The sequence below is a fragment of the Juglans microcarpa x Juglans regia genome, chromosome 5S (assembly GCF_004785595.1).
Source record: "Juglans microcarpa x Juglans regia isolate MS1-56 chromosome 5S, Jm3101_v1.0, whole genome shotgun sequence".
Taxonomy (NCBI): Eukaryota; Viridiplantae; Streptophyta; class Magnoliopsida; order Fagales; family Juglandaceae; genus Juglans; species Juglans microcarpa x Juglans regia.
Genome location: NC_054603.1, coordinates 26,722,319 through 26,740,805, shown reverse-complemented (window position 1 = coordinate 26,740,805; position 18,487 = coordinate 26,722,319). Strand labels below are relative to the sequence as shown.

Here is an 18,487-nt window from a genome sequence, read left to right as displayed (position 1 = left end):
GCATGCCTCACACTTCACGCGCTAGGCTTCCTTATCAGGGTACACAAGAGGAGATGGTGGGAGTTTTCCTGCCGCCCCGCCTCATGGGTGAGCATAGAGCTTTTGAAGCTCGGCCACTATAAGAAACACGATTGGCACAATGCCCACTATCCACCGCATCTAGCTCCAACATAGGTGGAATGAGCTGGCCATATGTGGTGAGCCCCAAGCCATGCCTCACATTCACTCCAGTATGTAGTTGCCGCCCTAAAACAATGATGAACTCATCGTGACGACTTTCTTGCCAATAGTCACCTCTCTCAACTGCCATGCACGTCCCACCATTCTTGGCACATCCCTCCAAGTCACTTCCCACCATAGTTGTAAGGCACTCCCTCTCGGCAAACTTAACATACGTCATAACTGTGAGCAAGTCGAGCTACAAACCCACTTGCTCCTCGATTGACCCTATGGTCATAATTCGACTCATGCAACAATTCACCTCTAAGAGACTGTACAAAGTTTGCCTGCTAATTCGAGTTGCCCTCTGTGGGTTGTTTAGATGCCCTTTGTGTACCTCACCACACAATCCTCGAGTCAACTCTCCTCATCGCCAATACAGGTGAGATGACTTCCCCTATGTAGAGTAACCACGTGCACTGTTATTTCTCTTTTCAGTGTGCTCTACGTGGGTTGGCGAGCATTATTATATTTCTGTGTGCTCACCCAGGTTTGTGAGTAGTACTGTTAGGCCACGTTTGGATGTTGTGAGTTGAGATGGTGGAGTGAGTTTTGTAGTACTCACCTAAGATGAGTTTAGATGTTAATATGAGTTTAGATATATTTGTGAGAAGTTGAAAAAGGTTGTAGCTCTCACCCGTAAAGAGGTATTGAGTTGAAAAAAATTATGGGTTCCACGTGTAAAGAATTTTTGAGTTAAGACTGGTTTAGTGATTTGAGAGTTAGATGTTTAAATATTAGACTCAGATTAAAATTAGACTGAACTGAGTTGATCTCAATTTAGTTTAAGCTCCCAACAAGGCCTTGGTTTTCCATATGCTCGCCCAAATTGGAGAGCATTGTTATTTTTCTATTTGCTCTCTCGAATTGGTAAGCATTGCTATTCTTCTTTTGCTCGCCCAAGTTCACGAGTACTATTATTTTTTCGTGCTTGTCAGGTTTGGCGAGCACTATTTTTCTTTAGTTTGCTTGCTCGGGTTGGCTAACACTGTCATTCTTTTACTCGCTTGTGTTGGTGAGCAAAACATTGGCGAGCACTCTTTACTTGCCTTGGTGTGAGATGCTTTTGCTCTCCCGGCCCACTACGAGCAATCTATGCACAATAATTTATAAAAATATATTTGTACAGTAATTCATAAAAATATCTTTATATTTATTTTAGAATTAGAAATATTATGTTTATTTCCCTATGATCGATATTATCTGGAAAAAAAGCAATTATCTTCATCTTATTTTGTACAACAATTAATAATAAAAAAAAAAACATATTTTCATAATCTAACATGAACGTGATCATGTCCGACCATTTTAATACAAAATAATGAATAAATAATAAAATTTATGAAAATAGTTAATTGATGAGGTGGCTGACTTTTTTGTTAAGACATTTGTTCAACTTTTACGTACATAGGTAATAGATTTCACAAGATATATACCATTCAAAGACTCCCAAAATAGCACAATGCATATGCTCAAATAATTACAAAAGGAATTAATTATTGCTTGAAACTCTAGCTCATATACTGTCGATTTTGAATCGAATTAAGTTCATAAATGTGATCAGAAATAAACGTGATATTAAAAATACGCATTAAAATGTTTAAATGACAATATAAGCCTAGCTGCCTAGTTATTATATATGTGTTTGTGTGTTTACCAATGACGATTTTTCTTCAACCCACGGTTTAGGAATTAACTCCCTTCTCATTTTTGGAACTTGCTATCGTCTATATATGTACCTCAAAATAGACATCTTTTATATTAATTAAGAATAATAATGATAATATATACTTTGATGTTTAAAAAATGAGAGTCATATACATTATCCAAGCAACTATATATAAACAACGAAAAAAATTAAGACAACTTATTCGTATACACAGTTGCATGATGAGTTGCCAGTTAAACTCAACAGCTCTCGAGATTGGACTCTCTGATCTATTCCTGAAGTGCTGATATTGCTACATTTCTAGCCCAGAACTTGATATTTTTCTTCATGTCAGCAGCCGTGGATGCCCATGCTATCCTTACATTTAAAAGTGGCGAATCGTATCGTTTTATAAACCATGCCTCCGATAAATATGGTCGTCTCTTTATAACTCTCTTCTCTTTTCCTAATTCTCCACTTTCCTCATCTTTGACTACTTCAGCAACATCAATAATGAGTTTGGTGCTAATTTGATCTTGGTCTTTATATTCCCCAAGCCTCTGCAATCCTGGGACTAAACTCATCATTCTTGGGCTTAAGAGTTCTTTCTTGAATACGAAACCTAGATCCATGAAACCCTGAACTTCTTCATGTTCAAGCTCCCCCAAGGTCTTACAACTCATGGATTTATACAATTTCCTCCTTGCAGCTGAGTTTTTAAGACTTCTGGGACGTTTTTCATTAATTGATGTTGATGATGAATATTGTAAGCTCTTTCTGTCTCTGATGGGATTCGATCTCGACTGTCTTTGCTTCTGGCGGATCTCCTTCTCTTCGTCTTCATCATCGCTGTTAATGTAGGCATCCTTGTTATCGCCACAACAAAGAGAAAACACAGTTAGATGTGTTGAGCCTAAATAGAGAGATCAAAACCAAACATTAATAATTGTTAAGAGCATATATATATATAGGTTTTGATACCTGTAGATCAGAGATTGAAGATGGAGCAGACGAGATTTCTTCATTATCTGGAAGAAGTAGTTCTTGTTGAAGATCATGATCAGATGGTAAAGAGAGGCTTGGTGGCGAGTATGGAAGAGACTTTGAGAAGGGTTTAACAGTTTCGAGGGCTTTTTGGCAAAGAAAGGAGATGGGTTCCGGGAAGAGAATTATTTGATGAAACCAAAGACGATCCATGGCTCCTACAAGGCAAAGAGAGTAGTGATTGGCCATGGAAATTAATTAGATAGAGATAGAGAAATAGAAATGGCTGACGCATGGAAAACCAATTGTTTATAAACAAATAGAGTGGAATATGATGTGGTTGGCAGTAAAAGTAGAGAGAATAATTGAGATCAAAATGGATGTGAACAGTGAAGTGGGACTGTTGGCTTCCCCAACTTCACATGTTTTATATGGTAAATGACTGTTGTCCCCATAATACGACGAACTCGAGCTCTTTGTACTGATGCAAGCAACCACAAATCCAACGCCACTTCCGACCACACCGTGCCACAAATTGGAGGGATCCTGGTAGGTGTGAAAATCGACCCTATCGGCAGGGTTTTTTTTACCAAAACTGATGCTGGCCAATGGAGAGGATTTGTATGGAATAACCGACCGTATCGGTTTTCCCTTTCGTATTCCATTTTTCTCTGACTCATCCTTACAGAAACAGTTCCAGGTGTCGTGTTTATCTTCAGCAGGTATGTAATATAGACAACAGATGACTCATTAGTGAGTGGAAGTTAGTATGCAAGCGGACAAAATCATTATGTCTGACGCTTGGGCAAGTCGAAAAGACATTATTGGTGCGTATATATGGCCATTATTTAATCATGTAATTGAAAGTATTGTATTCCAAGACTACACTTGTAATCAAGGACGTCAAAAATGCTATATTTACTAGGAAAGAGATAATGATGTGGCAACTTGGATCTGTTCTTTAGTGACATGCATGCAGCTTTTTAAATCAGCAGTTCAAAATATATAAAGAGTACAGAATATATATATATATATTTTTTTAAGAAAAGCCAGTAGCCATCTACATAGCAGTTTAGTCCCAAATTTATTAATAAACCCTCACTTATGACAAAAGAATATCGTGATAACAGACAGGCACTTGGGATTTACAAAACTACGTATACATCAAACAAATTAAAATAAAAATAAAAAACTCATCCTATACAAAGCCCAACAAGAAACCATCTAACTTCATGCCACACACAAAAGAAACTCCTACCTTATAGACGGAAAACCAATCTTATCTAGTCGGATCATGCCCCTCACAACAGAAGCTAGAAAGTTTGTACCTGATCCATACGTCTTCGTGATCCCCGATTCCCCTTGACGGGCAAAGAAATCCGCAACTTGGTTACCTTCATGGAAAATATGTGACACGGAAAAAATCATGCCTACCAAACATTCAAGCAACAACTCCCAATAATCCCTACAGAGGTACCACACATTACAGGCACCCGAAGTCAACAAATGAACAATTACCCCAGAATCACACTCTATCTCCACATGATTTAGGCCAAACTCTTTGCATACCTCTCAGTAGGGCCCTTAATTCAACCGCAATATTTGTCCCATACCCACGTGTTCTGAGAAGGCAACCTTGACATTCCCCAAATGATCCCCAATCACTCCACCCCTCCACAAGATCCCGGGTTTCCCCTACTGCTCCCGTCAGCATTCAACTTCACCCACCCTAGTGCTGTCTTTCTCCACACCACCGCATGAGGTCGGCTCACAGGAACCTTCTTAATAGGCACATTAATACCAATTATCTGGTCCTGTTTTGATCTACTTTCATTTTCACTACTTCCAGTCATCTAGTCCTTGCTTTCCTGTTTGATTAATACTAGTTATCTAGTTCTACTTTCAATTTCACTACTTCCAGTTTTCTGGTCCTCTAGTCATTTTGTCCTCACTTTACTACTCTCCTGCTTTACTTTCGTCCTAATTTACTTTTGTCTTACTTTACTTTCGTCTTGCATCAAGGGGAGATGAGAGAGTAGCTAATAGAAGAAGTTGTTTTCTCCCTGAGGCAAGGTTCCCCTTTTATAGATGAAGGAGGAGCCTTTAAGCAGACAGTACAATAAAACAAACAGTACAATAATACAAGAAGCATCTTTTAGTAGGCTTTGAGTACTTTCTCCGTGTAAATTGCAAGAGATTAGTTAGTTCTGTCCTTTGTGTTGAAAGTAAAGTAGCAAGAATCTTGTCAGAGCAGTAGGCAATCAATCAGTCTTTTAGAGACGGTAGTCATTCAGTGCTTTTGAATATTTGTTGGTTTATGCCAATAGATCTGTCATCAGGATAGCTTTGGATTGTCATCTAAATCATGTCCAAATATGTTATTGTAGGGATCAGTAACTAAAGCTTTAGAGGATGCTTTTGACTTAGTATCTGAATTATTCTTATCAGTTTTATCATTGTTCTGAAATTGCTTCTATAGTAGATAAATCAAATCCTTTTTTGCTAATCCTTCAATGAGTTTCTTCTTTTCCTTGGATCTGAAAGATTTGTTGGATTTATCAGATTTAACAGAAGTAGCAGTTTTAGCAGAAAGAGTGGCCTGAGTATTTGGATGTTAGGCAAAGTTATCTATTTAACAAGTAGAAATTCGTCAATATTCTTCAGATCTGGAGCAATCTAAGGAAATTCTCGAGCAACATTGTCAATAACATCTTGTTTGTCGGGAAATCTGTCCCACCACTTGATATACCAATATCGGACAAATAAATCACCATTCTAATCGTAACTCCACTTTAATATCCAATGGACTTTGTATATCTTGCAAAAATGGAGGAAGTAGGAGAATTTTTTATTATGCCGATCCATTTTGAAAATAGTGGCAAAACATCTGATGGCTTTCTGAAGTTTTTTAGGAAAGATATCAGGAATAGGCCAAATTTATGCCACCATCATATAAACCAGAGGAAAAATTCAGTTTTGAATTTTTTTTTTTAATCAAAATTCAGAAACTAATAGTGTGACATCTCCTTAGTCTGAAATAACATGAAATTAAACCAGGCATTAATATAGTCATAGTAACAAGAAACAATGTTAGAATGCAGGAGTGTCTTCGTTGTATAAGGATAGGATCCCCATTTTTCTTCTATGAGAATATTTAATATGCAAGCACTATGATAGATTAATTTGGTTCTATCGATCTTGCCATAGATGTGTTTAATAACAAGAGAATCAGTTTGTACAATAATAGCAAAATAGTATTGGAGGTTTTTTTATACGATTCTCAGGAATCCAATGAAAACCTAGGGGAAAATAACTCGAAGCAGTTTTTAAGGAGTCTGTATATATGGATCTATTTGTTAGGCATAGAATAGGCTCTGGGAAAATATTTTTTTATGTACTCAATTTTGGTAGCAGGGTAATTCTGAGTAGAATTAACAAGTTTAGCATAGGGATCATAGGGCGTACTAAGAGCAGTTGAAAAGGAAACATGTTTAACAATGGAAATACTACCAAGAGTAGTAAACCTGTTAGCAATATCAAGGAGTGGCTGGAGTAGTATGCTCTTATTTAACAATTTTGGTATCAAGTATTGGGGGAGGAGTAGCAATCTTCTTCCCCTTGTCTTTTTTTTTTTCTACTCTTATTTTCTGCAGGAATTCACGAGTAAGAAAATTGGGAATATAGTTTTCAAATCCTTTAATATATTCAATATTAAAATAAAAAATACTTAAATAGCTTGATATCTGGCAAAAATATGCCTTGATACAATTTTTCAACATTTTTTTCTAAAACATATTTAGCATTTTTGCAATTAATGGATAATACATAGTATTATAGATAATATCTATTTCTTAATAGTACTATAGTAAGCTGTGTAGTATTCCAGACTTCAAAATGGAAGCAAACAATTTGTTCAGATGAGCCTGGTCAAACAATTTGTTTCAGAATGTCACCATAACTAATGTCAGAAGCATTTGTTTCAACAATTTTAAATGAACTAAAAACAGGAATTCCAAGGCATGGTAGAGTTTTAAAATGTGTTTTGATTTGTTTAACAAGAGTAGTATGAATTTCAATCCAAGATGGAGGGTTTAAGTGTTGTCTCTCAAAGAATGGATGACATTGTTTACTCATGTATTTGTAAAATTCTGCAACATAGTTGAGAGAACCAAGAAATTTTTGCAACTGGGTTTTATCAAGAATAACTTTAGAGAATTTATCAGTAAATTCAATAACACGGCTAATAGGTCGAATTTGGCTTTCAGAAATATTATAATCAAGGAATCTAATATTGGTTTGGAACAATTTGATTTACTTAGGAAAGACAACAAGATCATTTTGTTTAATGATATCCAGAAACGAATTCAAATGTTTCCAGTGTTCATCAATAGAATTTGAGTAAATAAAGGAATCATCAATGTAAATAATAGTGAAATGGGTGAATGAATTGAAAATATCATTCATAATGTTTTGAATTCACTAAGGACATTTTTTAATCCAAATGAAATTACATTTCACTCATAATGTTCAATGGGGTAGTAAAGGTAGTCTTATATCTATCTAATACACTAATCGAGATTTGTCAAAATCCTGATTTCAGGTCAAATTTGTAGAACACTACTACATTACTAAGCCTATGAATCAAATCATTCTTATTGAAGATAGAGTACCTAATCCGCTCTAAGACTTTGTTCAATGATTTGTAGTTAATAACTAGGCGAGGTGTCCCTCTCTCAATCTCTGCATTTTTCTGGATATAAAATGCAGCACAAGACCAAGGAGACTACTATGCCTAATAATATTCTTAGCAAGCAAATCAGGTATTTTAGTTTTACAAAATTCTAAAGTTTCATTATCCATTTGAATAGGTCGAGCTTTGTTTGGAATATTTTTCTTAGAAAAATCTTTAATATAAGGTAAAGTAATAACATGTTTTTTCCTATACTAGAAAGCATTTGGAAGATCAGAACAAATATTATCAATTAGATTTTTGTTAAAGTCGTTCATCTTTGACTGTAATAATTTACCAGACAATTGTTCAGCAATCATTTTGTATTTGACTTCCTATTGTAGGAAATTCAAATGTTTTGTTTTAGAAAAAATTAAAATTTTTGAACTTTTATCAGTATCAATATCAAATTTTGAAGAAAATTTAAATTTTACTTTCTGACCAAAAGGGTTAGTAGTAATACCATCATTTTTCGAAAAGAATGGGTATAAAGAAGAAATAAAAGGAATCCCTAATGTGACTTTTTCAATCATATTTTTAACAAGCATAGAACGAATTTTAAAACAAACATTATATTAGCAGACATGAGCAGTGTTGAGCTCATACTTGATCTTTATCTAAGATTCATAAGCTGAGAATAATCTTTTAGTAGATTTTTCATAATATTTACTAGGTATTATTTCTTCTTGGATACAATTTATATCTGATCTAAAATCAATCATACCAATCATAGTAAATTCATATTCATGAAAAACAATAACAGTAACCTTAGAAAACTACTTGGAATGAATAGTATGATGGATCAAACAAATTTGATTGTTATTAGATGGAGAAGTTTTTTCCTCCTTTTGACTTGAATCTAAATCATTTATTTGCTCATCATAATCAGAAAAAATATATTGATCAAACTATTTATCAATTTTTAAACACAATAATTCTTCTTTAAAAGAATCATTTTCAGATTTGAGATTGTTAATTTCAGCTTTAAGTTCAACAATTTCATTTTTTAATAAAAACAACTTCACGTTGTAAATAAATAGTAGAAATTTCTTTGAGAATTTTTTTTACAAATCTTCCCAATGTTTCTTGAAAACTAATTTTCGATTTAGGAGTTCAAGGTTCTTGCAAACCATCGTTTTCTTGAGCTTATGAAGATATTCTTTTTTGAGTTCAGGATTCTGACTAATTAAGGTTAATAAAAGATTTTCCTATTTTTCAGTTTTGGTTAAGACATTGATTGTTTTACCCAAAGGTTTGCAAGAAGAATCATTACAACCAAGTTTAATATTGCAAGAATCAAATGATTCGGTTTAAGCAATACTCAGAATCACTTGAACTGAATTCATTAATGTTGGATGATGTAGAGGATTTTGTTTCTAAGAGTTGAAGTAGAACCTCTTAATCATTATCATTAATGTTTAACTGATTAAACTTGATTTTAAACTTATTGAGCTTTTTGGTACATTTATCAACAAAATGTCCAGACTTACCAAAAAATTTTTTCTTGTAAAAATAATAAGGTTTTTTTTTTTTATATATAAATCATCAGGTTACTATTTCTTTTCTTGGCATGAGGTTTAGCAAATTTATCAGAGCATTTGTACTTCTATCTAGAAAGAGCAATGGGAAAAAGACCAAATTGTTCACAGAAATTTCCAATTTTATATTTGGCTTTATTACCATTCTTCATTTGTTGACAAAATAATTTTTTATCATTACACATGCTAATACCAAACTTCTTAATTGTACTGATTATATCATCATAAGTGTAATTATCATAATTAAGGAGTTCTAAGATATCAGTAAGTTCATCCTTAACTTTATAAACAAATAAATGAGCTAATCCATCAATAATTTTTTCTTTTCAGTAAGGCTTGTGACTATCATCCCTAAGCATAACTCTAGAAATAAAAACATTTTGATACCATCCATAATCAGACATTTGATGGGATCTGAAATTATTTAAATAATCCCTAATATGATTAGTAATGTTATAGGGAGTTCCAAGAAAATATTTAAGAATAGTATAATTCAAAGTATTAACATCATCAAAAATACTATTTCCTATGGTTGTGTCAAAAATAGGTAAACCTTCATCATCATGCTTAACTGCAATTCGAATGCTTTCCTTTGCTTTATTTGGTAGATATTTAACCCACCAATGTCAAAACATACCAGAAAATCCTGTAGTTAATAAATCAATTATCTTAGTTTGACTAGGACTATTGTTATTAACATAAGCATTTACAACCATGGGCATTTTATTCATAGCATTGAGAATTTCTTGTTCAAATAATTTATCAATATTCCATTCATAAAGTTTATTAAAAGAAATAGAAAACTGTGTTTCAAAAAATCTTTCTTCAAACTGTAAATCAGATGGAGTAGATCTGAGATACCGATTCTTTGTTAGACACATTGGATTAGGCCTTTTTGAAGAAAATATTTTAATCCCAGGTTTTTCCAAATCAATATCTTGAAAATTATTTTCAAGTAAAACAAGATCTTTATTAGCAGAAGAATCAATATCAGATGATTGTTTAGTAGAAAAACCAGAAACAACTTCCTTTCCATTACTATTTAAAGTACTGATAAAGGGTTGCTCTTTCTTTAAATCATCAAGCATTTGATTAATTTTATCAAGAGTGTTGTCATGGTTGGTCTTGTGACCTTGCTTATTCTTTGGTAAAATAATCAAACGTTTTTTAAATTTTTAAAGTTGATGTAGAAACAGGACTTTCAACCTTTTATTCAATACGATCTAATTGTTGACCTATAGCATGAAGAGTTTGATTGACAAAATTATTTTGCTCAATAATCTTTTTTGTTTCAGTAAAAGTGGTAGCTTTAGGATCAGTATTAAGTACTTTAAAGGGAGAAGCATTTATTTCTGCTCGCTTATGAGAAATAATAATTGTCTCCAAAAGTAGGTGGCTAGATTTAACCACTGTCTTTCATTCTTCATTGACAAAATTGGTTTTAACAACATTTAATCTATGTTTATAAACATAATAATTTTCAAGAAAATCAAAGAAAAGTATTTGCTTCTATAGGACATTCATTTTTTCTTTCAATTTCCTTTCAATATGTAATTTTTTAGAATAAAAAAAAATAGCATGATAAGATTTTCTCTTATCACTATTTTTAGCATAACTATATTCATTATATAAAGAATTTAAATCAATTTTAAAAGCTCTATCAATCACAATAAGCTGACTTTGATGAATAGGAGAAAAAATATCTAAAGCTGTTGGGGATAAAGATGAAGCATCTTCTTTACATTCTTCCTTTATGGTTTTACCTTAGATATGTCTATATCCTTGGTAGTGCAATAAGCAAAAGTAACCTAAGATGAGGTAGAAACACATTTCAGTTTTGAATCAGGTTTAGTAGTTTTTACTGAATCTTCTAAAAACTTTCTGAGATTTTGGTCACTTCTTTTCGGATTGTCATCAATAAATCCAACAAAAGAAGATCTAGTTCCAGCAAAAGAATTTCTCTTTCGTTATTTACTAGAGGTTGATCAAATCTAATTTTAACAGTACTGTTCAAATATTGCTAAATATAATCATAGTTAAGTTCATTAGAAATAACCTTAGCAGAATGAACATTATGTTCCAAATTCCATTCATCAAGAAGAGTAATATCTTTCCAATGAATCATTTTTGAAACTTGACTATTACCATAAGGAGTAGAACTCTAAATTAACAAAGTTTTATTTCTTGAAGTTTTTAAAATAACTTTAAGATTTAAATTAGTTTTTAATATCCGATAATAAATACAGTAAACGATGGCAAGAGGTTCACTACCTTCTTTCATATCATACCAGATATCAAAATACTTAAATTTAAAGCTTTAAAAATGTTATAATCATCCAAAACAAGAATTAAATCAGGAAAACAATCAAAGTGGACAAGACCACTAAACAGAGAAGATCAAATTATACCAAGCATGTTGATTTCAAATTTCTTGGACCTAGCATCGTGCAAACAAAGAAGTACCAAAACATTGATGCCTTTCTTCATGAAAGGTTTAACATAAACTTGAATAGAATCAATATATAGAAATTTGTAACCTTTTACTAAAAAATCTTGAACCGATTTTTTGTTAAATAGAAAACATTTCTTATGGGTTGTAGAAATAACATAGGTTTGTTTAATAGTTTAAACATTGAACTCTATCCGAATGCGGGGGAGCCTCTTCGTTGTAAAAGGATGGGATCTCCATTTTTTTTTGTGAGAATACTTAATATGTAAGCACTATGATAAATCAATTTAATTTTTTTAATTTTTCATAGATGAGTTTAATAACAAGAGAAACAGTTTGTACTAGAATAACATAATAGTATTGGAGGTTGTTTGTAGGATTCTTAGGAATCCAATAAAATCTGGAGAAAAATAACTCGACGCAATTTTAAAAGAGATTGTATATATGAACTTGATTACTATTTATAAAAGGCTGATTGATCGTCTGCTGCTCTGATAAAATTCTTACTGCTTTACTTTCAGCGTAAAGGACAAAACTGAGTCTCCCACAATTAACGAGGAGAAAGTACTCAAAGCCTACTGAAAGATGCTTCTTGTGTTATTGTACTATTTGCTTTATTGTACAGTTTGCTTAAAGGGTCCTCGTTCATATTGGCTCTAATGTAGAAACTAATGAACTATACATTAATTTTTCAAAGATTTAGCTTCTTCCCTTTGTGTTTTTTTTTTTTTTTTTTTGCTCGTGTTTTCTGTAAGAATTCACGAGTAAGAAAATCAAGAATATAGTTTTCAGATCTTTTAATATATTCAATGTGAAAATTAAATACACTTAAAATAGCTTGCCATCGAGCAAAAATATACTTTGATGCAATGTTTTCAACATCTTTTTCTAGAACATATTTAACATTTTTGCAATCAATGCGTAATAAAAATTTTTGATTTAACAAATCACTTTGAAACTTAGAAATACATAGTAATATGGATAATATCTCATTCTTAATAGTACTATTGTTAAGTTGTGCCGTATTCCAGACTCTAGAATAGAAGTGAATAATTTGTTCAGATGAGGCTGGTGAAACAATTTGTTTCAAAATGTCATTACAACCAATGTGAGAGGCATTTGTTTCAATAATTTTAAAGGAACTAGAAGTAGGAATTCCAAAGCATGGTAGAGTTTTAACATGTTCTTTGATTTGTTTAATAACAATAGTATGAATTTCGGTTTAAGGTGGAGGGTTTAAAGAAACCATTTGGTCCTCACTTCACTACTTCCAGTTAACTGGTCCTACAATCATCTAGTCCTCACTTTACTACTCTTCTGCTTTACTTCCATCTTGCTTTACTTCCGCTCCCTTGTTGGTATCAAAGTCATTTATGGTCTCTGATAGGTGATTTATATATATTCATCTTATCTATTGTGTTGTCTCCCATTCTTAACTTTGTACTTTCTTAATCTTTTTTCAATTCTTGTTTCTGTTGGCACCACCCCAGTTGTAAAGAATCCCAATGACCTATATACATATATTGGGTCAAAGAATATTTGATGGCACTGGGTTTATGAGCTTGATGTGGTGGAACTATTTTCTGGATTCCACTAGGCAAAATTTATATTTGGATGTTAAGATATCTATATTGTGTAAGACCCAGCCAAAAACCAAAAAAATAAAAAAAATTGCAAAACCTTTTTCCTTTTCTTACCTTCCCAGTCCTATTGCCCTACCTTTTCCCTCTTGTGGAGACACCTCCCCAACGCCCCACTTTCTCTCCAATTAGTTTCTTTCTCTTCTTTGTGGTTGCTCTCCATTAGGCCACTGTTCATGCCGCCAGTGTTAGGCTATCCTCGTTCACCCTCTGTTTTACTTAGCAGGAACTTAGCCCGCATCGTTTCTTCCTCTCCAAGTTGTGCGGCCACGTTGGTAATGACTAGCATCAACTCTCTCTCTCTCTCTCTCTCTCTCTCTCTCTGTGCATCATAGTAGGCCGTGGACGCCACCGAGACATCCTCTCGTTGTCCCTCTCTCTTTCCACAATGAGTGTTATCGTACTCCATACTGCATATTTCTACCCATTTACTCTTTTCCATTACCCCACCCTATCCAATTTGGTTCTTATGCCATGTGCCGCCTCACTATCCTCTAATTTGGCTTTGATGTATTTTCAATATCACAGAACATCTCGAGCGTCAATAGACAGCGCAATCACGGTTATGTTATAGTGGTTGGAGGAGGGAATGAATGTATATTGTGATGTGCGTTGGGGGTGAAATTCAGCAAATTCAAGGTTGGGCTAATTTATTGGTGGAGTAGTGCGTTAGATGTTGTGCTTGGGCCTTAATAAAACCAATGCACCATGATGGACTATTTAGGTTTATGAGTTGTTTATTAGGCTTATATTGAACTATAGTTTGGACTATAGAATTTTATTAGTAGTATGGCTCTGTGTTAATATGAGATACTTATATATTAGTGGTATGTGATACTAGTTCTATTCAAGTTCAAAGCTTAGATGGTATGCTAAAAAAGCCAAGTAAACGGTATTTCTATGCTAGACTTTGCCTAAAATTGATTGAGGTTGAAGTTGTCATGAAAAACCTGCATATTTTGTTATGAAGATAGCCTTGATTATTTTCTACACTAGTCTCTATTCTGAACTTAAATATGAAATTTTAACATAACTGGTATAGAAATGAGCAAATTTTTGATACTTTATTTCTTTACTACATAAACTGTGAATATGAACTCTGAAATACTTATCCGATTATATGATATTATTTGATTAGTATACTATTTCTGTTATTGCATTGCACATAAAATCCTAAGACATAAGATCATGTTCTGCTTTGGTTATGGGCCCAGTTTATAAATTTGTCTTCTGATGTCTAACCTCGCCACAGGTGTAAAATGGTGGCCTCTAATTTTTGAGTGCAATCATTTTGCTAGCTTAGTAATTTTTTATATTCTGCTTGGCTACCTGCAAAATGCACAACCCTACCATAGAGTAAACATGGACTCTTTTCTATCTCTGATGTTGTTTTAGTATACTTGTGTCGAGGTCTTTTTTGCATATATATATATATATATAATGATCATTGAAATAAGATGTTTCATAGAAATATGACAACTATTTTGATAATTTTCTATCTTATGCATTTTGTAAATGACTCATATTTACACATTAGTATAGAATCGCTACTTACTAAGTTTTCGATAATGTCACCCCTTTATCTCTAATATTTTCCAAATGATTCTGAGGTGCCAGTTGAAGATCAAGAATAGGAAGCATGGTTGAGACTAGTTGAGCATAGAGGAATAAGTGCTTGAGAGGCAAAAGTGGCTTACCTATTTTGAATAAGTGCCGAAGGGTACAAGGGACCATGGAATATTTATTAAAGAATTTAATTCTTTACTATGTTATTATTTTGAGTCAATGGTGCATTATTTGAGACTTGTGGAGTTTCTTTTTCTTGTTTATATTTACTGTACTAACTTCCTGACCTTCCGGGTATGGGGTGTTACGTATAGTTTCTGAAATTATTGAATGTAATGCTTGTTTTTTTTTTCTTATATATGTAGATAAAGAAAGGCATTTTACACCCACAAAGCAGCTTTATTAATTTCCCTAACATCTGAAAATCAGTACAGGATAAACAATCTAATGGCCCGGTTGTAGTACTGATGAAGATGTAGATGTTCTAAAAAAGATAGAAACAATGTTTATTACTAATCTTCTAGCTTTCCTCATATCTCATGTAAATATAGCTTTCCTCATAATGTTACGGGAAAATTATGTGAGGAAGAAGAAACAGACGTTCTTATATATGTCTTATTCGTGGTCAGCCCAATCCAAGATGAAGAAAAGTGCAAGCGGAGGAAGAAGTTTGCATACTAGTAAAACAGAATTTCCTAAATTTGTTTAAAAAAACTAGGTTCCCTATACAAACTAAGTTCATAACATGATTTGGCATCATGATCAGTCAACTGGCCATTAAGGATCATGCGCTTGAAATATCAAATCATTTCAACCCATGCCATGCACTTTGGATCGAGTGAATGGGGCAGAAATTTGTGGAAATTAATATAAACAAATTGAAAGCTTAATTTAAGTATTAGAGGAGACAATGGGCAAGGAAAGCTAGCTAGCGGCCAGCCATGAATGTGCAAAGTATTATTGATTTTTGAAGATGATTAAGAAAGTTCTATTGTGGAAGGAGAAAATATATTTGCAATTATAAATAGTAGACCCACATAAAAAAAATTAATTTTTTTAATAGTGAACTCTACTATTTTTCAAAGCGATTACGCGACGTTTACGTATCTCACTATTATACATAGAATTACTTACAAAATAAAATATGAGATTTTCCAAATTTTCCTTCAAGTGGATGACAGTTTAACGGAGAGGAGCGTTTCAGATCACATGAAAATGTATGAGGATTAATTGATCATTTATATTTTTACATTGAAAAATGGTAGAACATACGACAGAGTAAGGTACGAAAATGCACGAAATAAGTGTCAACACCGTTACAAGTCTCTTTGACCCTCATATTCTAGAATCCCTTTCAGATAAAAAATGCTACAACTGAAATCAAACTGGGAGAAACAAATCCTGCACGGGGAAGTACTCTCTGTAGCAGAGAACGAATCCAGCGCCCCAGGAGAAGAGAACACACGGGAGGAAGATGGGAATCTAAACAATCTTTATTATTGAAAAATAAAAGGAAAAACAAAATCATTTCAGAACATCATGAAACTAAGATGTCTGCAAATCGGTAAATTCTATAACAAACAAATAGGATAAAAATAAATAAATAAAAATAAATAAAATTCCTTATGGTGTTAAAGATTAAAACTTTGGACTGAGTTTTTTTACTCCATCAAAAAGAAGTATAACTAAATTATGAAGTTTATATATATTAGATGCATCTCATACATTATATATAAACACAAATATTAAAATTTGAGCAACTCTCTCACACTTGCAGGAGAAATTTTAGTCTAAATTTGTTTCATCTATGAATTGATATTTTCAGTAGCAATGTAGCAGCAGTCAATTTCAATGGTGAGTCTCAGCAATGCTAAGCAGTCGATTTCAATGGCAGTCTCAGCAATGTATGCAGTCGATTTCAATAGCCCTACAAAGCGTAAATAAACAATTCCATCGAATTGAGTATGATTGTATGTGTGATAGCATCTACTATACCAGGAATATCAATGAACCCGATTATTGAAATTGCTCAGGATACCCTTTTTTAGCTTATAGAATCTATTTCTTAGTTCAAGATCCCTCTTACCTAACTGGAATCAAAGAATTAGTAGATCTGTTCCGCCCAAAATGGGAATGGGCTAGGGTTATGAACTTATAATCTCTAATCTGATGATCGAGTCGATTCCATGATTATAAGTTCATTCCATACTGGGACAGACCGAATAGGGTTAGGTTATATACATTCTAATTATGAGAAGGGGTTATTCGAGCGTATCTAAATAGATACTATGTTTACATATGGATCCCTACGTCATTACATTCCATTTAGGATTAGGAATAGGCGTAAGCGTAATCGGACCTGTTTTTACATCTCTCTCGTTATTTGGGACCCTATTCATCTCTTTGGGCTTCTATTGAATCGAGAAATAGGTTTGATTGTCTATCTTTTTGATATAATATATATAAGGCATCCTCCAGATAATTCAAATCGAAGCAATTGGATGTCCGACTCGAGCCTATATGACATGACCAATCAATAGAAATACTCTAACACTTCACCTTTGTCATATATTCCATACATCACACTAGATAGATATCATATTCATGGAATATGAGTGACTTTCAAGATGCCTTGGTGGTGAAATGGCAGACACGCGAGACTCAAAATCTCGTGCTAAAGAGCGTGGAGGTTCGAGTCCTCTTCAAGGCATAATATTGAGAATACTCATTGAATGAGCAATTCAATGAGAGGCGCCTGTTGGCATTCCAGACTTCCTTCTCCTTTCAGGACCTATCCGAAAGAGAATCCAGTACTTCTTGGTTGTGAATATCTGAATAGGACAAACCGCCCCGTGGATATCTTTGCTTGGAGCAAAACAATTAGAATTAGGCTCGCAGTCAACTGGAATGTGTATTATCCATATGGAATGTATATTATCCATATAGGGGATCTTTCAATTGAGAAGATCCGTCAACCTGAGAGATGAAGAGAAAGGTCTATCTATTTTATTTAGTTATTCAGTTAAACCAATGATTCGTTATTGTAACAGATAGCAACAACCATTTCATCCGACATGTGCACTTTTTTATTTTCCAATGGATTTAAATCTTTCATTAATGGAAATCTTTTGATGTAGTGAGTAATAGCTCTGGTTGTTTGCTGTTCAAGAATTCTTGTTTAGGCAGTTCATATCATCCATACATAATGTTTTGATCTAAGATTTCAATTCTTCCGTGTTTCAGCAGTAGTATATTGTTCCACGGAGCTAAGGTCCAAAATATGGAAGAAAGAGGTGTTTCCACGACTCTACCACCCAGTCAATTCTGTTCCGCTTAATCCCTATTTCATGGCCACATATCTTTCCAGCTAAGGAATGGGAAACCTTTATCTTGTTACATGAATCCAATTTTCATTTCATCCAGGAAAAGCCATCTTTTTTTCAACAATGTCTTTGTCATTTGATCCAATAGCGTTCCGTTAGATAGGAACAGATTTGATAAATACTGATAACTCTCGGATGGAGTATTAGAACGGAAAAATCCATTAGATAATGAACTATTGGTTCTAAGCCATCTCTGGCGATAAATCAACAATTGAAGTGCTTTATATATAGATGTAGGAAGATCTGTTTGGGAAGTAAGAAGCCCCTTTGGCATCTCTTCATCTGCAAAGAATTCTCGATGTGAAAACACAGAGACAAAGGGCTTATTTTT

General features: G+C 33.4%; 1 protein-coding gene across 1 annotated transcript; it reads right to left on the bottom strand.

The window, feature by feature from the left end:
• Positions 1–2,041: 2,041 nt before the first annotated feature.
• On the bottom strand, positions 2,042–3,166 carry LOC121267600. The gene is made up of 2 exons (XM_041171552.1): positions 2,849–3,166; positions 2,042–2,733 (listed from the first exon to the last, which is right to left on the bottom strand). Exons 1-2 carry the CDS (start codon positions 3,098–3,100, stop codon positions 2,158–2,160), a joined length of 828 nt encoding a protein of 275 aa, XP_041027486.1. The 5' UTR covers positions 3,101–3,166; the 3' UTR covers positions 2,042–2,157.
• Positions 3,167–18,487: the final 15,321 nt, after the last annotated feature.